Source organism: Olea europaea, chromosome 10 (genome assembly GCF_002742605.1).
Source record: "Olea europaea var. sylvestris chromosome 10, O_europaea_v1, whole genome shotgun sequence".
NCBI classification, from domain to species: Eukaryota; Viridiplantae; Streptophyta; class Magnoliopsida; order Lamiales; family Oleaceae; genus Olea; species Olea europaea.
Genome location: NC_036246.1, coordinates 13353504 through 13378148, shown reverse-complemented (window position 1 = coordinate 13378148; position 24645 = coordinate 13353504). Strand labels below are relative to the sequence as shown.

Here is a 24645-nt window from a genome sequence, read left to right as displayed (position 1 = left end):
TAACCGGTTCATTCATTGATGACTACTCGTGGTTTTACAAGATGCAATTATGATAATTGTGTGTACTTTAGAAAGGAAAGTAGTGGATCGATTACATACTTGCGATTGTATGTTGATGATATGCTTATAGCAGCCAAAGATAGAGCATAGGTTAGAAAGATTAGATCTCAGCTAAGCGAGGAGTTTGAGATGAAGGACTTGGGTGCAACAAAGAAGATCCTTGGAATGGAAATCTTGAGGGACTAGAAAGGCTAACTGATTGTATTTGAGTCAGAAATTGTACATTGAGAAAGTACTTCAAAGGTTCAATATGCTGAATGCTACGGCTGTCAGTATTCCATTAGCTGCCCATTTTAGGTTATCATTCGGATTGTGTCCTCAATTAGATGAAGACGTTGACTACATGTAAAGGGTCTCTTATTCCAGTGTAGTTGTTTTGCTTATGTATATTACGATTTGTACAAGACCTGATTTGACATATGTAGTGAGTACAGTTAGCAGATCCATGGCAAATCCATGAAAGGAACATAGGAAAGCAGTGCATTGGATCCTCGGATACTTGAATGGCTCTACTAATGCTTTTTTGCATTTTGGAAAAAATTCAGATGGAGTAATTAGATCTATGGATTTAGATTATACAAGGAATTTTGATAAAAGGAAATCACTCACAGGGTATGTGTTTACCTACGGAGGTTGTGCTATCAGCTGGAAAGTTATTTTACAAAATACGATAGTTTGTCTACAACAGAGGCAGAATACATAGCAATTACAGAGGCATGTAAGGAGGCTATGTAGTTGAGTGGATTAATCAATGAAATTAGTGATAACTTGTAAATATCTACAATATACTGTGATAGCCAGAGTGCTAAATTTCTGACAAAGGATTAGATGTTCCACAAGAAGACTAAGCACGTTGATATAAAATACCATTTTGTGCGTAAAGTAATTGGTCGTGGTGATATTCTAGTGAGCAAGGTTGATGATATCAAGGATAATCTTGCTGATATGATAACAAAATCACTTCCCATTGCTGAGTTTGAACATTGCCCAAACTTAGTCAGTGTTTGTCATTGATTTAGTCCATTGGGCTTGTTTGGAAAAGGTGGAATGGTGTTTATATGAGATGTGTATTTGAAATTCTTTGTGTTGGAATTTGGTTCAAGGTGGGGATTTGCTATAATTTGACCCAAATTTTTGTGGGTATAGGAGTTATGGTTGAGTTGGTCTTGGAGAAATTAACTTAAAGACCGAGACAAATTATTGGCGCATTTTCGTTAGTTGGATGTTCGTGCGAAACTGTCAAAATTTGAGCAGAGAGTTGTCGCCCGCTTTTTGCTCCCAATCGCTCGAACCCGCTCGAGCGACGGTCTTTCTCGATTTTTTCTCGTTTTAACGCGTCTTGGACTCCTATTCATCTACAATTAGGTCTTTTGGCTTCTCTATATATACAAACCATCGTGTATTGTATTATAACATATGAAAATCTTAAGAGATTGAGAGAGAAAAAGTTATACAACATCTTAAGAGCCTTAGATTTCAATTGAGTGCATTAAGTCTCGATATTGTAAACACAATTTCTGTTGGTTATAGTGAATTTCTCCTATGTGAAAAAAATAAAGTTGAGTTGCACCAGTTAAAAGCATGGGTTTATATTATTATGAGAACAATTCTCAAATACATTAAAAATGTTAACTAATTTCAAAATACTGATTTTTATTATTTATTATTTGAATTTTTTACAATAAATTTGTAATTCAGTATTTTTACATTATATAAAATTACGTTGCTCACATATCGCAACCTTGTTTGCACTGTTGCCGTCCAATCATTTATTAGACACCGTGCTACACATTTTGCCACCCCTCTACCATCACTTGTTCCCACTTTTTCCCCCCAAATTGAAGTCCAGTGGGGAAAGACTATCACCCCTATTTTTACTTCGAATTACTTGTACACGTTTCCATCAATCACTATGTTTGACTATGTTAAAGAGGGTATATTTGAAAATGTCTTTGGGTGATAATTTATAGAAATTTGACTAGAGGAATAAAACAACGAGTTGAAGGTCAAGTTTGTACGATCTCTTCAAAATTCCAGTACTCTCAGATGCCAAAAAATTAAGAGACTCGAAATCAGGACAAAATGCACCGTACAATAAGTTTGACTCTTTATTTCAAAAAATTTCATAAAATATTTTACACGTAAATCTAAATTTTAAAAAAAAAATCACTATCCAAAATATCATTTTTCCTCAATTTCTTTTTATAGTGATCATCAAACAGAGACAAAATATCATAACAACTCATAATAGCATGGACGTGAATTTCTTAAAATGCAATTACAAGAATCGACATAAAAAGGATAAAGTTTTCGTCCAAAAGAGCACAGGGGCCTACATGTAATAGTCGATAGTGACCCTTAGAATGACAGGTCATTATCTAAAAGAGCATGAATGTCCCTCTACGTTATAGATCATAGATGTTGATCATTAAAATCTTAACTATTTCTAAAATATTGAGATCTCAACGTTGAAATATCATGGATTACTCCAGTGAGAATGTCAATTATATCCTAATTGAAAAAGACCTCATCAACCAACTCGATTGTAACTCAGCCAAGTCAAGCCAACTAACATCACAAGAACCAACTCAATGTCATCGATTGATAATGGCAGGACCCATAAAACTTATGTCTACATTCTCGATTTTTTTAGTTGAACTAGCAGACCAAGGAAGTTTTTATGACATCCAATATTAAACGGTTTTTCATCAAAACTATCGTGTTTTAGATTCGAACCAGGAATCTCTCAAAATCCATCCATGGTGCAAGACCACCTTAATCTCACCAATATAACCTCAACACATTATCCTTTTTCTTTCATCAGTCATCCATTCTTGACTTCCAAATTCATGGGAGTAACAGAAAGTCTCCATTAACAGTCCCTTTAAAACGCACAGGTTATGGAAACAAGTGTCACATAACTGGGTACCCCCAAGACACCATTACGATATAAAGTTCCACTAAAGCACATTTGAGACGATGGTGCTATTATCTTGTCCAAAGATGCTTTAAATTTCCAACAGAAACAAAGAAGATTCCTAGTCTGTCAAGTTCACGATCCTCATCGTGATTCGCATGGATTCATAGGGATTAAATCTTAATCCCTTCTTAAGAAAGCAAAACTAAACAGAACAAAAATTGAAAACAAAGAAAGCAATCATACTTGCAGTCACAAGTTTATTTTTGCTATAATGGAGAAGAAAAGAACAAAGAGTTTTTTCTCTCTCAATTCCCATATCTTTATATTAGGAATATTAGAGTGGCATAATACATGTACAGAATCCACAATTTATCCCTGAAAAATTCGCCAAATGTGTTGAGTTTATGCAAAGCTATCTCAAAATAAGAGGGTGGGAAAGGAAAATACCAAAAGTAGATATATTAAACAAGTGCATATAACTATATGATTCTTCAACATTATCTACTCTTTTCTTGACTTTAACAAGGATGGTAAACATCTGCACATTTTAAAATCTTGAAAGTATGGGTTGGGTGTTATTGCAGACTTGTTTTCTTAATTAGCTGTAATCCTCTTAAACCACACAATCTAATATACAGTCGAGGATAGACATTATTCAGCACCTGTATCCTCAACGGTTTTCTTATATTCTGGCTTGAGCTCATACGTTCCTTGGTTTGTTCCCCTTTTATTATAAACACATAGCTCATTCAATATCTCTTTCAAAAATTGCTGCAAAAAGAAATTAGATACATTAATATATGAGCAGTAAATTCTAGGAAAATGCGAAACAAGTGGAGAAATGGACATCACATCATGTGACCTAGTATCATGGAAAACTAGGAGAATAAATTACATAAGAAAAAAACTGCTTCATTTTCTTGAAGGACAAGTATTAACAAAATAAAGTAGAGAGGCCTTATATTTGACAAAGACATTGGAACTGACACTAATTCTTTGATTCACTAGAAAGCAGTGAATAATGCAAAATAAGCGCATGTTCGATACAATCTTCCTGGACAGTATAATAGACAATTTAAACTTCTTTTTCTTGTTTATAATTTCCACATCTATCTAATCCATCTTATTAAACATACCATAACAGAACAAGAGTATAAAAATCATACCGCAGGTTGATCAGTCTCTTGGACAAGCTGCTTCAAGGTCCAATTAGGTTGCCTTTCGAAAAGCTTAAACATGATATCTTCCAGCTCCCCACGGTCCCTTCTAGTTCTTTTCACATCGGGCCCCTTAACCGGAGCTATTTTCTTCTTATCCTGCACAAATGCAATTAATTATACGAATATGATTCCTGTTGTTTGACCACTATTACAGAATAATTTTGTAAGAGATATATGGACCTTCCAATTGATGAGAATATATGCAAAGTGAACAAAGTTGTTCACCACACAATAAATATATCTATCTAACATTAGATGGCATCACAACCATGTTAAATCAAAAAGTCAAAGATGGCAATGTGCCCACACCAAGATCATGAGCACTTGCAATTTTAACTTAAATTCAAAAAATATTTAGGTCAAGTCCAAGCTAACAAATTGGATCTGCTCTATTCACTATTCAGCAGAAATGGTGAAATTCCACCTGTCATGGTGGGATGCATCAGCTCCCCTTGCAACTCTTCAAAGCATGCATAACTAATAGCACTAAAAATAGCTATAGCGAAGTACCATATAGAACACCTCATACTGCATCCACCAACCTCTAAAGGTTTATGATTGTTGAAGCATTGTTACTACAACACAATCTTTTTGAAGTTATTTTGGAGAAAAGAAATATACTAGTTTAAGTCATTTATTTTATGTCAATCTTATGTTTTAATAGAACATATTATTATGTTGTTATTTATTCATACACTAATGCTTTAGTGACAATCATAAAATCAATAGTCTGAAACCCACTGCCACTCACGTATTAAGTGCGTCCAAATATATTGGCCAGGTAATAAAATGTGATGGCCAAACGTATTAAACTCAAAAAAGGACTGATACACAGTTGTATATAAACTTTGACTCTTCTCAATTATACCTCTTATTCAAGCAGATGATAAGATATCTAAAGCAAAGTTCTTGAAAACAAAATATTGCAAGTAATATTTCAAATACCTACTACTAGTTCAATTTCAAAATAAATGGTTTCCTTTCCTGATTGGGATGTTCTCAAATAATGCACACTTACCCAAGTAAACCTACTTTATAACCATCTCTTAATTCTTCCACGTTTTCTTTGGTAGAAAATGGTCAATATTACCATGTTCTCATATTCTCTTTTGAACCTGTCAGTGCGCCACACAGCCGCTTACAACATATAAAACACCACCATCATCCACATGTCATACAACAAGCATTTGGACCTTATGGATCAAACAACAAACTACAATCACCGCCCAACTGCCAAACCGATCACCAAAGTCATCATCACCACACTGACCTTTCAATCAATCTTCCTCACATTGGTTATCCACTACCTACCATTGCACTTTCTCCACCTCCATGCCAACGCCACTTATATCCTAAAACAACACCGTCTTAGCACGTGGTCCACAACCACTACATTGAATCTGACCTCAGGCCCTGATCTGAAGAGTTATAGTCCTAGTATCTATGATGCCACGATTGGAGATATTCAGGAGTGATGGCCATGTGAAACAAGCCATCATTTGACTTCACATCAGTATTGAGAGAAGTACTGCCTTGGGTGGCTGTGCTGCATGTTGCGGTGTTGATTGTGTTTTAAAAAAAATTTGTTGGTCCTAGCGGAGATTTGGTGTTTTGGATCGGTTACCTTTTTTTGTTGGTTGTAAAAGAGTTTTTTCCCCCCATTTTTGTTTCGGGATGTGTTAGTAGTGATAGTGACGCGTAATTTTGGGAGTTATGTCGTGGTACAGTGGTGGTGGTTTGGGAGTTTTAGGTAATTAGTGATAGTTAAAGGCTGGGATAATACAAGAGCTGCTCTGCAACATTTTGCAGTGATGGTTGCTGGTCGGAGGTGTTAGACATGTAGGAGATTAAAGGAAAGAAGGATTGGCTTTATTGTATATCAAGATTCAAAGGGAAACCCATTGAATTGAGGGTGAAAATGGGAAAAATGGGATGTCAAATATGAATCTAAAAAACCTCTTCAAGTCAAACCATTCTATTCATTTTGAAGCCCAGAAAGTAATCAATATCTATTTGATACCTAGAACCAAACATTAGTTTTTATATTAGCGATGTGTTGAGCAGAACAAATCAAAATAACATCCATCATGTAAAAGTTAATATCAATCAGGTAATTTCTCCACAATTTGCACGTATTGGATGGATCTAATTAAAATAGCATCATAATCCAAAATTTTAAAATCATTAGATATCTTATTCTTTTAAATGACATTATAAAAACTGAAAGTTTAGATTGCATGAATCTTGAGTATGGACTAGATTTATAAGCATTGATGACAACCAGAATTGTAGACAAAAATCAATTTATGTTCTTATCTAAGGCTTGTTCGGCAGTGATTTTGAGGATTGATTTTTTGATCGTTGAAGTGAAAAGTGGGTTCTACTTGTGGGAGAAGAAGTCAAAAATGAAAGCTTGAATGATAAAATAATGGTCAAAAAATTGATTTTTTGGGGTGAAAAATTGAAAATGCACCTAGTCCTGCTCAATCTCAGAGAATTTACTGTATCAAGAGGACAGATTTAAAATTCGCTAGCCCAGCTAGGCGGGTATTGTTGCATCAGAATTATAGATGTTCGAAGAAATTTGAAAAATAAACCCAACTGATATGACAAATTTGGTTACAGTATCTTTTGAGAGCCATTTACTCCTGTCACCTCGTTGGTTTTTCTCCCCTTTTGTGTGTATTGTGGTGTGTTCAGGATGGGTGTGTGGAGCTAAATAAGGTCATAAGGTACAAAGAATACAAATACCTTGGAAGTGGACATAGTCATGCCTAGCATTCCAGGCATGGGCCTCATGTGCACTCCACGATCATTATCAATCACCTACAAATAAACGAACAAACCGAAAAAGTATTTTCATACAAAGATATCATACAAGAATTGAAATTCCAGCAATATAACATGCAAAGACATAAACTGAGATGTGTATAACCTGTATTTGTCTATTCTTGATCATGGCTTTGTTTGTCCTTTCACGACACAGTTTCCTATACTCATCAATATTCGCATGATGGGGCTTCATGTCAAATTTATGTTCGACTTTTCCTTCCACTGCAACCCCTCCTAATGAAAAAGAAAACATAATAAAGTCATTGCAAAGAGACAAACAGATGGCTGGTGTTTCCCCCCAAGTTGATTTGGAAACAACTTTCAAGAGAAGGGCTTAGAGTGTATAACCAAAGTTACACGATCACAAAGTAGAGCAGCTAATATATCAGGACAGCACGACTTGAAAGAAAGCAAGGAATGAACTGGCTGACCCAATAAAAGAGCCCAATATTTCATCTTGAGAGTCTTGGTTCTAAACACCATTCCAACTATGAGTCACAATACTGAATGCAGTAAACTGGAAGTCCTCTACAGCCCATTGTTTCATAAATGTATTATAGCACGATAAATTATACCATATATTTATGATTTGGATCAGGTTACCCATTGTCTTATACTACAGAATGCAACTTTTGAGATACATGCATATCCATGAGAGAATATCCTTGAGGCAAAAAAAAGATTCTATAAAAAATCATATGCCCAAGAAAAAAAAATGCTGCTAATGAATGCTTACATGTCCACCTAACTTGTTAACTTTCCAATTAAAGAGAATAAAACTCATTCTCTGCCTTTATCTTATTTCCGGAATCGTTAGTTGTCTTGCACATAGTAGTAATATTCAATTACGTTACCACATTAAGAAAGATGAACAAAAAAACCTCCATCTAAAAGAGCAATGAAATAATGATGCTGATAACAAATCTCAAAAAGAAGCATTCAAATTCTGTGAGTGGAAGCATAGTTTGAAAGATTTGTCACCCGAACCTAGCTAAGAGTTGTGCTGAACCTTTCTCTAGCTGGCCTTTTCTTATAAGGGGTGGCCTTGGGAATATGACTCGCGCCTGAAGGCTTTACTCACAAGATAAACTTTTAGGCTTCAATTTCGATACAGCTTTCCTTCTCGTAATTACAGGTAAGGTATCAGAATGTCCAAAAGTTTAAGGAAGATCATGGACTACATCAACAGATATACAGCATTGCTTATTCACTAGGTCGAAATATATTATAATAGGAAATACAAATATAATCGAAATCTAGAGCAGTTAGAAGTTTATCAGTGGTAAGATTAACTTATACACGTTTAAAAACGAACTAAAGACAAGTAATCCTATCCAACATAAAAAGAACGTTTATAGGATCTCAAAAAATCCAGTACACAGATAGATAAACTTTACAATGTATAGAAATATTTGTAAAAGGAAGGGTATTCATAAAAAAAAATTAGAAAATTAGAAAAAACAAAAGCTAGGTCAAAATTTTCACCTTGATCAGCTTCAGAGAAAATACACATGGGAACGATATCCTTGGACATATTAAGAGAGTAACTTTTAGGAACATTCACAACCTCACTGCTAGCCATCTCCATGGTAAACTGATATCAAACAAAGTAATCACAAAATTAACCCCTCTGAAAGTCAACAATGTAAAGTTCAAAAAGGTAAAATCATCAAACCCGTTTAACAAAAGCACATGCTTATACACATATTAAAACAAAGGATGATGAAATGCACTTGAAGGTCGGAGGGTTCTTCGGAGCTAAGGAGATCAAGTGAGACAACGACTTTGGCGACCGGCTGCGAATCGGCGGAGGCCGCGGCAGCCTGCCATGCCTTGGAGACTACTGGCGGACACTTCATCATCCACACAGATCTCTCGGCTTTCGCCGTGTCGACGGCAGTGCTACTGTCACTATGAGAATCCTCCATTTTTTTGTTTTCTGAGGTTATTTTGTGTCCGGTGACGGTGGGGATCTGTCTGAAGAAGAATTTATGACTGAATTGGACTGGGTTGTTCGACTCGGATCGGGTCAAATAATTTTTTCTTTTTCATTAATAAGAATTATATTAAGATGTGAAATTGTTGTTAGTGTTATTTATGTTTTAAGTTTAATTTTAGTGTAGATTAAAAATTGATAAAAATTAAAAGTTAATCTTAACAATATAATTTATGAGATTCATAACTTTACAATTATACATTTTATTTTTTTATTTTTTGTCAATAATTACTTAAAATCTGATTTTAATTTGGGGGATTTTTCTAAATGGCCTGTTACTATTCATTCTTGCTAAAATGTCTCTATTACCCTTAATGAAATGGCTTGTCATATTTTGCACAAAATATCCTAATTTATTCGAATAATTCCAAAATTCTTCTATTTCTCTTATTTCGAATTTTAATATATAGTTCCATCATTTGATCTAATAAATTAGCATAATCTATGATATAATTGTCATATAATTATTTAAGATTATCATATTCCTTAAATGATATATCCATAGTTTCTAGTTGAGAAAAAATATTTTTTTATTTTTTCTAATAGTCTTTCTAACAGATTGTCTAATCCCTTAATTGTATAGCCTGACATCATATAGATAATTCCTTACAAGTTTTATAAATAATAATAACATGATAGATAAATTTTTGCAAATATGATAAGTAATAATCCATACGATTCTTTCAAGATATTAGAAGAATTCTTTCTAAATTTAACAAAGACAATACTTTTACCTTACTTTTGATCTTAAATCTGTATTCTTAGAATCGAGTGACATTCAGGCTCTAAATTTGCAAACTGCTCCCTCAAACGGCCTTTTACCTCAATGGGAATTATGCTATTTCAGCTTCTTGCTCTCATTGTATCTTTTCTTAGAATTAAGATTAAGGATCTTAAGTAAAGAAAATTCTCTCTTTGTTAAAGTAAGAAAAAAATTATCTTCTTTAATCTGTCAAAAATTTACGGCATAGGAAGTTTAGAAACTCATATTTTTCTAATATCAAAAATTTGAAATTTTATTTATATAATGATTTATACAAGGTTTCTATTGTATACAAGGGGTTTCCAAAAAAACTGGTTTTAAACAAAATTTAAGAAAAGAGAATGGTTTATAACTCGAGATGATCCATTCTTTCCCCCAAAGACCTCTATTTATACATGACTCAAACTTGCTATTATTGGTCTATTACATCATTGCATACATCAGAATTTGAAAAGTCTCACATCCCTCTCTATTCTTTTCCTCTTGGGGTCTACATTTTCACATGCATTTTTACTTTTTCATCAAAGGGGCATCTTTTTCTCTATTATTGCCTCTCCATCTTTGGCTCCATATGCAGCTAGCTAGATGCTTTGGTAGTGGTAGGTCCCCTTTTATTTATCTCCATTCATCTTTTATCTTCAGGAATCAATCTTTTAATTTTGTCTGCATGTGGGGCACTCCCTCAGTCTGCATGATTCTTGAATTATTGTAGGACTTCCATTAATTTGATGAGTATCAAATTTCTGGATATATTCTTTCAAAATAGTAGATTTTTCTTTTCCATTATTCGTAATGAGTGTCCATCCTTCATATTAACACAAGCATCTGAATTTTTTATCATATAAGTTCTTTGCAATGTTGTAAAGAATTTTCATCCCCAAAACTCTTCGGGATTTTATCCATGATTTATTGATTTTAGACAATGGTTTATTATTTTGGCCAACTTCAATCTGAAAATCTCGGCCAACATATCCAATTGTGATAATATGTTCAGCAGGATAGTATATCCTTCCATTAATCTCGGAACTTATTGAATAAAATTTGATATAAATTGATCTCCATTGGGCAAATTTTGAAACTTCTGCGCTGAATATATCATCAAATTTTTTAATTTCTTTTAAATCTTTTCCTAGATAGATCAAATCTAGAAATCTATAATCTGCTGCCATTTTGATCATGAAAGGGTCTGCATCTTTGGTAATTATTAATCTTGGATAAACATGATATCCTGATGTAATAAAATATGATTTATTTTCTTCCAATTCATAAACAATTTTGGCAAATAATCTATATTCTTCTTCTTTTGATGAGAAAGGGGTATCATCATCTTCATCAGTTTTGATCCTAATAACTCTTGTATGTTCATCACCATTTTTTATAGTCACCTTCCGGGAACTTGCTATGTCTCGTTTGATATTGCTGGGTCCACTGCGGCTTCCTGACTGTGTACCTGTTTGTATTTTTGAGATTATATCTATTGGTATTTTCTGTTTGGTATTTAATGACTTGAATTGTGAAGTAAGTAATATCATCAATTTTATCATTCAATTCTTTGGTATATTTGGAATGCCAACAATTTGACATTTTGTTGAATAGATTCTGCCATTTGCTCTAATTGCTCAATTCCAATTTTCATATCTTCTAATTCCTCCATGAGGAACTCCATTCGTCTTTTGACGTCTATTAATGAATTTTTGATATTATCTATCTACGAATTCGATATTCCTGCTCAAAAAATCTGCAAGATAATTATTTATTCCTTTAATATGAACAATATCAAAATTGTAGAATGATAAATATGCTTACCATCTGTGTAACCTTCTATATTGAGATTCCATAGGTATCTTATTTCTAATAAGTCCTGCAACTTGAGAATTATCAGTTTCAACAATAAATTTTTTAGATAAAAGGAATAATGAAAACTTTTTTATTTCTTTAATAATTGCTAATAATTCTTTTTCACGAGTAGTATAATTTATTTCTGTTTAGTTAAAAGTTCCACTTGAATATCTGCATATTTCATTTAAATCTGTTTTTAATATAGCTGCCCAATATTTATTCGAGGCATCAGTAATAACAATTAAATTATCATTTTCATTTGGTAATCTTAATTTTGGTAAATTTTTACATTTTTCTTTTAATAATTTAACAATTTCAGTATGTTCTTTATTCCAACCTTTAGTATTTTTTTTCTAAGTAGAATTTGTATCTTATGTCTCTTTTTTGAGAGATTTTCAATAAATCCTTCAACATAGTTTAGACATTCTAAAAAATTTTGTATTTGTTCTTTGAATTTTAATTCATTTAAAAAGCTTTCTATCTTTTTAAATATATGAGTCTGTAATTTTACTCATTTTCTATCTATTGATAATCCCAGAAAATCTATTTCTTATTTCTCGATTATAGATTTCTTTCTAGAAAGTACAATTCTTTCTCTTTGCATTCATTTATGAATTGTAATAAATGATTCCTATATTCTTTTTTATTATTAGAGCATATTAGTATATCATTTATATAAACAATAAGAAAATCACTAAACTTTTTGAATATATTATCCATTTTCCTTTGAAATATTGTGGTGCATTTTTTAAACCAAATGGCATAACTAACCATTCATATTTTCCTCGAGGTGTACTAAAAGCTGTATATTGTATACTATTTTCTTCCATTTTTATTTGCCAAAATCCTGATTTACAATCAAATTTGGAATAATATTGTTTTCCTTTTGCAAGGTTTATTAGGACTTTTTTATTTGGTGAAAAGTAACCATCAAATTTAATATATTTATTTAATTCCTTATAATTTATTACCATTCTAACTTTTCCTCTAATATGCTCAGAATGTTTCATAACCATAAAAGCTAGGCTACTATGAGGTCCATTACTGGGTCTAATTAACTTCTGTTCTAATAGTTCTTTTATTTGAATTTTAAATTCTTGCATATCCCGTAAGGTATACATCATTGGTTTAACTCTTATTATAACATTTTCTGTTAATTCTATTTTAGTTTTAGGATGATATGGTTTCCAAAATAATAATGAATTTTCTCCATAAATTTTTTCTAATTGTTCTATGATTTTTTCCATACTTATCTTTATTTCTGTTTTTAGGATCTTTTTATATGATAGTTTTTTTTTTTTAGTTCATCTTGTACTATTGGTCATTTTTCTCATTTATCACCACGCTGGGCTGGCTGAACTCTTTAGGGTCTAAATTCTCTTGGTAATTTTAATAGATGTGCACAAGGTGTTTGTAACATTATCATGTAATTATTTTGTTTATAGTATTGAAATTGTTGGATAAAATCATTTCCTAATAATATATCACATTCTAATTTATTATAATTATATACTTTATTTATTATAACTTGTTTACTACCAAGTATTATATTAACTTTTTCAGCACTATCAATTATTTGAGTGCTTTCTCTAGTCACTCCTGTTATTTTATTTTACTATTTTTATTCCATGATTTTATTAAGAAATTTTTAAAAATTGTTATGTCACTTCCTGTATCAATTAAGGCACAAGTTGTTATGTTTGTTTCTACTATAGTAACTTGAATATATACTGCTAATAGAAAACTTATTTGATTATTCATCCACTTCCTATTTTACATAATATAGTTTGTCCTTTATGAGTTATATATAACCCTTATCTTTTTATACTATAATCTTCTAATCCATTTAAGAAACTCATTCCTAATAATACATGAGGTTCAATATCCATGCTTTCATCCAAATAACATGGTATTAAGAGATCAATCCCACCTATTTTTATTGGTACCTTTACCTTTAATTCTGTAGTATATAATTGTCCATCAAAATTCCTATATTCATATGGTTCTATCTTGTAAGTCATTAATCCTTATTTTTAGTTGCAGCCATATGACATTCACCAACTCCTATATCTATCAATATATTTGATCTTTTTATATACCTTCTACTGTTGAAATATTTTCCTTCTATTTTCATATTTCCAATATTTCCATGAGATTTTATTTATTTTATACCACTAGTTTCTCCCAAATATTCTTTTTTATTAGGTAGTATAAGACTTTTTGATTTCTTTATTAACCTTCCATTGTAAAATGTTATTTTATAATCTTCTTCTTTTCTTAACTCTATTATTTCATGCTTAATTTTAGTTATATTAAATTCATATTCTTCTGGAATAAGATTTATTTGTTTGTTTGGTTCCACTATTTCTACTAATATCCTTGCATTCCTTATGAATTTTTATGTATGGTTTATTAGAATAAATATTCCCATAATTAGAATTAGTAAATGTATATAATCCCCTATATTCCATAGTCATAATTTGATCTCTTGGTTCCATTATATCATTTCTATGTAATTTGAAATGTAATCCTAAGACTTCATTAAAGTTTTTATCTTTCAGTGAGACACAATATTTTGGGTAACAAGTAAATATTAACTTTTGATATGCTAAATTTCCTTCTATAGTTCCTAAATGACCATCTTCAAGATTTATAATTCTTCCATCATGTAAACTTACAGTGAATGGTGAATCTATTCCTTCCCTAAATAAGGATTTAAACATTATTTGTATTCCTACTAAATAAACATATTGGATCTTTTCACTATGTTTTTTACTTATTTTTGATAATAATTCTGATACTGTACTTTTTGTTAAAATGTTTATCTTATGTGTTCCTTGAGTAGTCCTAACACCTATAGTTTTTTCAATCTTATGGTATTCATTTATTACTATTTTTTCTCTTCTCCATATTCTATCTAGAATTTTCCATTTTTCTATTTTCAAATCTAAGGATAATTTTTGTATTTTCTTAAATTTATTATTATCAAAAGTTATTTTTAATCCATAACCTTCTATTCCCTCATATTCTTGGATTTCTATATCATTATTTTCTATTTCTTCAATTTCTCTATTCAGATTCTGATCCATAATCTTCTGAATCTGCCTCACTTATAAATATTTCCCGATTATTATAATGTTCAATATCAAATATTTCACTTAATTCACTTTCTATTTCAAAATAATCATTTTGTAATATTCTTACTTTTTTCTTTGTGCAATCAAAACTTATATGGCCCATTTCTCCACAATTCCAACATTTACATTGTTTTTTTTTTATCTTTCTTATAAGGTTTATTTTTCCGTATATTATTTTTCCTTTTATAATATCTCCTTCCAAGTTTTATGTATTTTTTCTTAAAGTTTCTGTATTTTTTAAACTTTCAGTTTTTATACTTTCTTTTATTTCTTTGTTCAGAATTACATCCCCATCTTGTAAGTTTTTCCATATCTTCACAATATATTTTAGTTAATTTTCCTGATTTTTTCAATAATTGTCTTTGTTGACATATATATGCAAATCTTTCAAACAAGAATTTTATTCTTGATCCTAATGTTCTAGGTATTCCTATAGTTTCTTTAATATATTTTTTAAATTCTATTTTAAAATATATTCCCCATGAATCTGGTAATTTATTGTAATATATATCTTGATATACTTCTTGATTCTCATTACTATAAAATTGAGTATAATAGTAATCCTTGAATTCACAAGTATATTATTTAATTTTACACATATCACAAATTGTTAAATTAATTAACTTAACTCTTACATTATTTTTTTCTCGTATTGCTTCTTCTTCATAATTTCTTAACCAATTTTCTCCTAAAAATTCATCTGCAATATATTCTATTAATTTTTCTATTCCTATTTTATCTGACTTTATTATTTCTATTTGTATATTTCTTTTTATTAATGATTTTATATCACTACTAATTCATTCCCACCAATTTCTAACATTTCCTTCAAAAGATGCAATTAAAAAATCTATTCTTCTTTCAGTATTTTCCCATGTATCATTTTTATTATATAAAAAGAATAATATCATTGAGTTTGCCCATGTTATTAAGGCTTTCTTAGTGTCTATTTTGCAATCTAAGTCTAATTTTGTTCCTCCATGGTTAACATGTTTATCGTAATTATTATTTAATTCAAATTTATTACTATATTTATTTCTTTTAGACGGTTGTTTGTCTCTTATTTTATCATAAAATTGTCTATATGGTTTATTATACATCGGAGCATAACTTTCATCTGGATCTATTGATTCTTACTTAGAGGTTCCTACGGGATTAGGTCCTCCTCCAGTATTCATTAAGATTTGGTATTCATCATCTATACTTTCTAAGCTTAAATGATCAAAATTATTTATAAGTAGATCTAATTCTTCATTCATTTTCTTTGTCTTGATTTTCTTTAATTTTTTGTTTACTTAACATTTTTTTCTCTAGATTCCTCTTTTTCTAATATTTTAGGTAATATATTTTTTCTAAACTCATTATCCATACTTCCTGTTTCTATTATTATATTTTCTCTTTCAATATGTTTTTTCCCTATTCTGGTTATTTCTTTTTCTATAAATTTTTTATCTATTCTATTATTCTTTTCTTCATTTTCTTTTAATTTTTTGACCTCAAGTTTCAATATATTTATATCATTTCTTACTTCTTTTATTTCATTCTTTATCTCTTGTACATCATTTATTAATGTTCTTATTAAATGTTTTAATTCTTCCATATGTTCACTGATTGATATTTTCTTTTATCGATTTTTTGATTGACAATAATAAAATGCTATATACTCAGCATTTTTACAATCTCTTATCATTTTATCATATTTTTGTTTTATAACTTCAATATTTGTTAGTTCTTTCAATTTTTCATAATACCTTGCTTTTTCTTTATACCTTTCTTTTTTAATTTTAATATTTGTTTTTCTTGAGTTTTAGTTATATCTTCAGGTATTAATAATTCATCTAAAATTTTATTATTTATTAATCTTATTCTTCTTAACTTTCTTTCTAAAATATTTTTAATTTCTTCGATTATATTTTTATGATGATTCAAATATTTCTCTATGGTATAATTCATTTTCGAATACTTCGATAATTATTAAATATGTACGTCTATCTTTGATAAATCCTACAATTAATTTATGTAATATTCGTTCCTTTATTTCTCTAGGTAAATTCCTAGTTGCATATAATGTTATTATTTTTAATTTATTAGGGATAGAGTTGAAAAATATATAACATCCTTTTTCTTCAATACATTGATAATAATTATTTATTTTTATGATTTCCATGATCTATATGGCTCTGATACAAACAAATGGGTGCTACTTATGAGCGAACAAAAATCTAATAATCTAATAATCACAAATCTAATATTCTAATATTCTAAAAATTCTTTTATTTTTGTTTTAGTTAATTTATTTGTTATTAAGCGTATAAAAAATCTTAAGGAGGCTCTGATACCAACGGGATGATGCTACTACGAGCGAACAAAAATCTAATAATCACAAATCTAAAAATCTATTATTCTAATATTCTAAAAACTCTTTTATTTTTGTTTTAGTTAATTTATTTGTTATTAAGCGTAGATAAATTCTTAAGGTAAGGTTAAAAACTAATTTTTTATATGCTTGTGGTAATCTATTTTTTATTGGTCTTCTCATAAATTATTAAGTAATTCTTCAAAATCTAGTAATGTCTGAGAATTCATAATATCAATATCTGTTATCATATCTATGTCTGTTCTAAAAGATATATCGTATTTTAAGATATTTTTCTTCCTTTTTTTCTAATTTATCTATGATACCTTGTATATCTTTTATGATTATTGATCTTACAATTCTTTTAGCAAAATTTTCTAATAAGTTTTCTTTGAAACACTTTAATATTTCTTGTGATGCATATAATTGTTCTTGATATCCTATCCTATCAATTTCTTTTTCAAACTTAATTTCTTTTTTATTTTTAACGACCTTTTTTATATTATATGGTCCTATCTTATATTTGGATTTTTTCATTTTATAATTATTCATTAATAATTCTTTCAAATTTTTAGAAAAAATACTTGTAATTTTTTAAGGACTTAGATAGAAGATTTTCATTATGAAATAGGTTGTTCTTAATATTTGTTTAAGGGTATTTTAGGTAGTTCCAAATGTTTGAAAAAGTTAAGGGCCATTTTGAAAAATGGCCTCTCTTATTTGGGTCAGTTTCATGTATTTCCCTTTTAATTTAAACCATATAAAAATATATTTTTATAGCATTTAGAAAATTGTAAAGATTGTGATTTCTTGGGATTAAAATCAAGATCCATGTCATATTTTTTGAATTTATCTGTAGTCTATATTTAATTGATGCTGATATTGTAAAATCATTTTGAGTTAATAATAAAAGTTGAGTTAGATAACAATAACATCGTAATTGTGAAAAATAAAGAGTGAATAATTTATAATTATATCAAAGATTTAATTAAAATCACAGTATATATCTAAGTTAAAAGGTTATGAGTGAATGCGACTCAATTATAAATAATGGAATCATCAAATATTTGACCTTTTTGAACTTTGTTTTTAACTCCCTAAAAATTCAGAAAACAACAGGAATATGTGTATGAACGAGATATTTAGCAACAAGAAGGAAAATGATTGAATATAGAAACTCCCAAGTACTTGGTGGTCTCAGATATATAAATATAAATGGTGACTCATTATTTCGATGAATCATTTTTTCGAATAAAACAAGGCTATTTGAAAATTTATTTGAAATTTCACTTATCAAATTCTATTGTGAAAGAATTTCTTATTTTTAGTTTTTGGCAGAATCCTCCATGATATACCTACCCCATGCATAATATCATGAAAAATGAATACAAATTTTTTTACTGCTACTTAATACTTGTACCATATAAATGTAAGGAACCATGTCATAAATGTTGTGGAATAGATTCTATTTCGAGGGAGTTGGAAAATCATTATGTATTCTATTCATCTGCCCTTTCTTAAAGCATTTCTTTTGACAAAAGCTCCATTTTTTTCTCTTTTCAAATAGTAAATATTTCTTACAATGTGGAATATGAATCAAACACACTTTTGAGTTGCAATTGAGATACTAATGCATTTTTTCCCTTTCTAAATTAGATAGATTCATATTTGAAAGATGTTGAGAATAAGTTCTTTTAAAATTAATTATTTGTCCTATGTTAGAAGTGTTCTGATAAGTGCGTTTTATATAAAATTAACTATTTGTCCTATGTTAAACGTCCTACGACACATTGGAGACCGTGGGATTATATATATACACGCAGAAGGAAAAAAAGGGGTCGTTGTGGGGAAAATAAAATAAGATATAAAACAGAATATATGTGCATAGGAGGTGGTAGAACACTCAGAGAAGAGAAGCCAACACATGCAGCAACTATAAAGAAAATAATTCAAAATTCTTCTTTAATAATTCACCAACAATTTTGCAAGAAATTTGGATATTAATCACATTCCATCAATTTTTGATGATGTCGTTCCACTTTTAGGTATTTAATTTCAACATTATGTTAGGCTAGATTGTTTTGTCCTAAGATTAGGATGAAACTTATAGCATGAACCTTTAACTTGTGATTTTATTTATTTTTGACATTCAAAGTACGTTTTCAAATTTGGAATGATTGACATGAATTTACTTTTCTTTACAATTATTTGATCACTAATTATATGAATATTGTAGTTTGTTTTACCCTCAAAAAATGAAAAATAAGTTAGACATGGTGTCAATTGTCGTAGAGTCTGATAGGTGATGAAAATATACCGTTATACTTACATGATCTTTAAATATTCATAAATCTTCAATTCATTTTAATATGTTTGCATCCGTGATAGAAATATAGTTAAAATAGGTTTAATTAATTAATTATACTCAATAGAGATTGTTAGAGATTGTTAAATAATTTTGGAATATTGCTCTTCATAATTGAATCGTATAATCAAATTTATGAGTTTCGAAGTTAAAGGAAATTGATATAAGGGAATTCGGGATCCTAGTACATTTTTAATCATCATATTTTTATTAATCTTGTATTTAGTTTAGTTAGTTTAGGCCTTGCACTTATAAGTAGATTATTAGATCATAATTTAGTAAGAGAAAAATCACTAATTTTTAAGGTTTTGGTTAAGGCTAAGTTAATTCGAATTTGAACTAGTACAATCTATGTGAGTACGATACTTGGATTCAAAATTCATTCTACTACTTGTTAACGAACCATGTACTTGTGGTAATTTGATCAAACAATATTTTCGTGAACATGTTCAAAAAATTTCTACGATCAGGTAAATACTTCTAGACACAAATGGACAGTATGGACTTGGAAAAAGGAAAGATTTGTACAAGTTATACACTTATACGTATCGTCACCACTTTCTAAAAAATGATTATGTATGAATATGTTAGATACATGCGACTTGATTGTTAATTTAATAGCTTTCCCTCAAATTATTTTTTTATCGACGTACAAAGAAAATATTTTATTGTGAATGTATATGATGGTGATGAATTGTCAATAGGTAAAATCATAATTATAGATACGTGTCGTTTTCATAGAAAAGGGGAATTTTGTGTTACAAGTGATTATTCAAGAATCGAAGTTGATTTATTTTATAGAAAGAAGAAATCGATGAGCTTCTATAAAATGGTTTCACGAGACTCAGCAAATAGTCTTGATTGCAAAAGATCGTTGAGAAGTAGGAATTCATACTATTAGAGGATTCTCCCCGTTTATTATTAGTATGAAATGAGTCAATTATGCAATTTGAGATCTTAATGAACAAAAAGGATGACATTGTTCTCGATCGATAATTTTGATTTTCTGAAGTATTATGATTATTTAATAAGAAAGGTTTCAATTGTTCAACTGAACATTTTGAAGACCTATTGATTCTAACAATTTATTGCAAGCTAATTATTCGAACATTTCAGTTCATAGATGTAGATCTCAAATCTATGAATGGCAATAATCTCGAAACTCACACATAAAAATGGAAGTAAGTTAGACTGCAACTTGTACAAAATTAAAAGATGTAGCTTAGACATTTTTTAATTGATAACTCGGACCAATGAGTCGAATATTTATTAATACGTATTTGATCGAACACTACTTGTAAACTTTTCTTCTACTAAAAAAAAAAGTTCAAAATAATCATGAAAATTCTTGCTCTCATTTGACCATTTGTTTCTATTTGCATCAGAATTCCAATTCAGGAATTTTCGATTCAAAAAGTCAAGATAAGATGATTGCACATATTTTTTTTTTCATGTATTCGATATCTTATCGAGACAAACAATAAAACAAGCTCAAAATTAATTCTACATAAAACTATTTTTCTTTATGGTAAATATGAAACAACCAATTTATGTTGTAGAAAATTCAATAAACATTTTAGGCACACGTTTGTGCTTTTGTGCCACCTAACTTTGACTGATTAGGACATGGAGCTTTTAGCTCCTATTTGTCTTCTTTTAACATATTAAATTGTTTGCCACAATAACATCCACCACCACACATTCGTACAATAAAATATTCTATATATAAACCAATAAAAATTATTTATATTTTAACCACACATTCTCCTAAAAATACTGTTCAAAACTCTATAATTTCCCCCAAAATAGAAGACAAACATACTCTTAATTGCCGACATAGGTCCATGCGTCATCCATGAGGTGACCATAACTGAACTTGAGATGTTGACACCTTCAATCTCCATGGATTGATATTCACTCAAGGTTCATGTATTTTTAATAGTGAATTATAATTATTTGAACGTCATGATTACAAGATAAACAAATACTAGGTAAATAACACAACGATTAATTTCGATCTCACATACAAACATTTTGAGGAAACAAACGAGAGTTTAGAGAATTGTCTCTCCAACATGAATTACGCAAGGAGGCATAAATGTATAAGGACTAATGTTCTCTTTTCAACTCAAATGTGCAAATATAAATAAAATATTATGTTGAAGAAATGAATGAAAAATTATATCTGCGACATTTTATTCCAAAAAATAGCAATTCTTGGAAAAGTTCTGAAAATTGGACGTATTTCAAATCCACTGCTAATTTTTTTGCAACTTATGTAGACTCCTTTCAGAAAAATATACTTCTAGACTTCTATACAAATTAATTGAAGAACTGTCGTATAACATTATTCTTGTTAATAATAGTTGTCAAAATAAACCATTTCCTAAATACGTTTTTTTTTTTTCCGCACGTAAAAGCTCTTTTATTACATAACACTCGAGGTTTTAGGTGTTGAATTTTGATCTTCAAAATAGCAAGAAATCAAGGGTCTCTTTTGCTTGTTCATATGCACAATCTTGGCTAGTAAAGTCCCAAAATTATTGCTTTGTTGTGATAACAAGAAACTTATAAAACATCAATAACACTGTCACAGTGATGTGCTTGATGACGACATGTCACCAACCCGGGCCAACAACGAGGGTACCTAAATGTTGGTTTTGCTCGAGGCTAGTAAACTCCAACAAGAGCAAGATTGTTTCCACTAAAATAAAATCTATAAGAGGAAATTACACTACATGTCAACTTTTGGCTTTGCATTTTCAAATATGTCACTTTTTTCTTTTTTTATATCTTTGCAAGATTGTTATTTTTGGACACTTTTGCCCTCCCACAAAATTTAAATACCCTACATGTCCTTGAGTTGACAACATAAAAAGTTGTACAAAAAGTGGAGAAAATTTGACAATCAATCACCTTACAATTGTACTTCAAAGTCCCTCATATATATAAAAGAAATAGTAAAATTTATTAACTATTAACTCATTCATTTTTCTCTCTCTAGTACGTTTCTTTGCAAATTTTCTCAATTCTCATTTCTTCATTTTTATGTTTCCCTCTTGATTCTTTGAAAACTATATGGAGTGTAAATTCTTGCGTTAGGATCCCGTTTATTACGTCAATATAGAAGGAAGAAGAATATCTTAGGTAAGATTTTGAATATGTGCATTTTTTTTTCAATTGAAAGTTTTATTTCAAGTTTTTTACTAATGTTCATTTTTTTGTCTCTCTTAGATTGCACCATCAATTTTGAGTTCCTTACGTCTAGACCGTGAGTTAGCTTGTTCTCTGTTTTGGGCTCAGCTTTGTTTGGAGTGTACATTTACATGTAATTTAGATTTCTCCATTTTTTTGGGATTTTGATTTTTTCTAGATTTTTTTTGGGTGCTATATATGATATTTTTATATATTGTTCTAAACAAATATTTCAAGTTCTATCAAATTTCTACTTCATATTTCGCTGAATTTATTTGATTTATAGAAACTGATTGTTTTATTATACTTATCATTCCTACTTACCTTATTTATTATATTTTTCTAGGTTAGACATGGATGCTAAATCTTCTAGGTGAACTGTTTAATTTGTCACAATGAAAGCTTGTATAGTTATGAATTTTCGGTACACGAGAACTTATCGAAAGATCGATTATATGACCCATCTGTCGCGATAAATTGTCGTTCCCGACAGTTCATTTAAGTTCTTCTCGACAGACGAGTCATCCTTCGATATGAACTGTCATTGTCGACTATTAAATGCAATATTTCTTGAACATTATAGTTTTTTTTCTTTCTTATACGTGTCTCACATTAACATTTGAAGAATTCAAAATTTTAAATACACACGTCTCATTTCGTAGTATGCAAACTAGAAATATTGAATTCATGTCCATTATTATTGTAATTATTGTTTTTAATTAGATAGAGGCATCAACCCGTGCTCGGATAATCATGAGGGTCCATTGCTTAGTGGGAACCAAGGGGTGAACGGTATGTACATTAGTTATGAGGAATTCAAAATTTTAAATACTCTCATCTCATTCCATAATTTGCAAACTAAAAATGATGAACTCATGTTAGTTAGTGTTGTAAATGTTGTTTTCAAATAGATGGAGGAGTCATAGAGCTTGAAATGTCATACCCAGACAACAAGAAAGTTCCTTAACTTGTAGCGTGATGGAGGCGGCCACCATACCCATCAAAAGTAACGATGTTGTTAACACAAAGAAACAGTGATTGACACACATTCGATTTCCTCCAGTATCTACTACGACTCATACACCAAGGAAAGGAGAAAGATAGTAAAGAAATAGTGTGACAAAATTTGTTAATACTATATTAGAATTGATTTGTGTACTAAATGACCTCATTTCACTTCCCTCCAAAAATGTGGTTATAAACATGATTTGGTGGTTGCATCCACATTTGGTTACACATTTTATCATTTCTAGTTTTTCATACTTGTTGGATTGTTCAATTAGTACGAAAAAAATTGTTGAGTTATGTAATATAGTTTTGTCAGGGATAAATATGACAACGTCTTTACCAAAATTTCTGCAACAATTTATCCCTTATGCATTTTATTTGTGGTTACATTTTTTGCTCGCAACCAACAGTTGAGAATGACAGAAACCTTTTGTTGGGACTGATAGTTTAACTGTCACGATGTTATGCAATGTTTGCAAATGATAATAAAGCCCCCGATTGGCCCCCATTCTTTCCAAACTTTAATGGTTGAAATAGTTTTTTTTGAAAAATGTGTAGTTGAAAAAGAATGAAAAGTTTTTTATTTGCATATAATATTATTTTATAAAAAATTGTGCGGTTGAAAATAAGAGAGAGAAAAAGAATGAGAATGAGAATGCGGGCCAAACTGAGGCAAAATGCTAATAGTAATACAAGTTGAAAATGTGTTCGGGAACATGTCCCTTATACATATTTTTTTGTAGTCAGATTTTCTACTTTGCAACCATTTGCCAAGAATGATAGCATTCTTCTGTCGAATGGTATGCAATTTTTGTCTATGTGATTATTTTGCTTGTGAACTTAAATACGACTAATGTATACAAACAATAATAAAATGAAAATGATAATATAACTTCATAATGTACAACGCTATCGGGGGGAACATTCAAAATACAATTTCAACTACTTTTAGAC

At 29.9% G+C, this 24645-nt stretch overlaps 1 protein-coding gene across 1 annotated transcript; it reads right to left on the bottom strand.

Moving 5' to 3' along the window:
- Positions 1-3332: 3332 nt before the first annotated feature.
- LOC111401303 (transcription initiation factor IIF subunit beta-like) lies at positions 3333-9088 on the bottom strand. The gene is made up of 6 exons (XM_023028984.1): positions 8766-9088; positions 8518-8626; positions 7136-7266; positions 6952-7026; positions 4147-4296; positions 3333-3751 (listed from the first exon to the last, which is right to left on the bottom strand). The coding sequence occupies exons 1-6, from the start codon at positions 8958-8960 to the stop codon at positions 3632-3634; spliced, it is 780 nt and encodes a 259-aa protein (XP_022884752.1). The 5' UTR covers positions 8961-9088; the 3' UTR covers positions 3333-3631.
- Positions 9089-24645: the final 15557 nt, after the last annotated feature.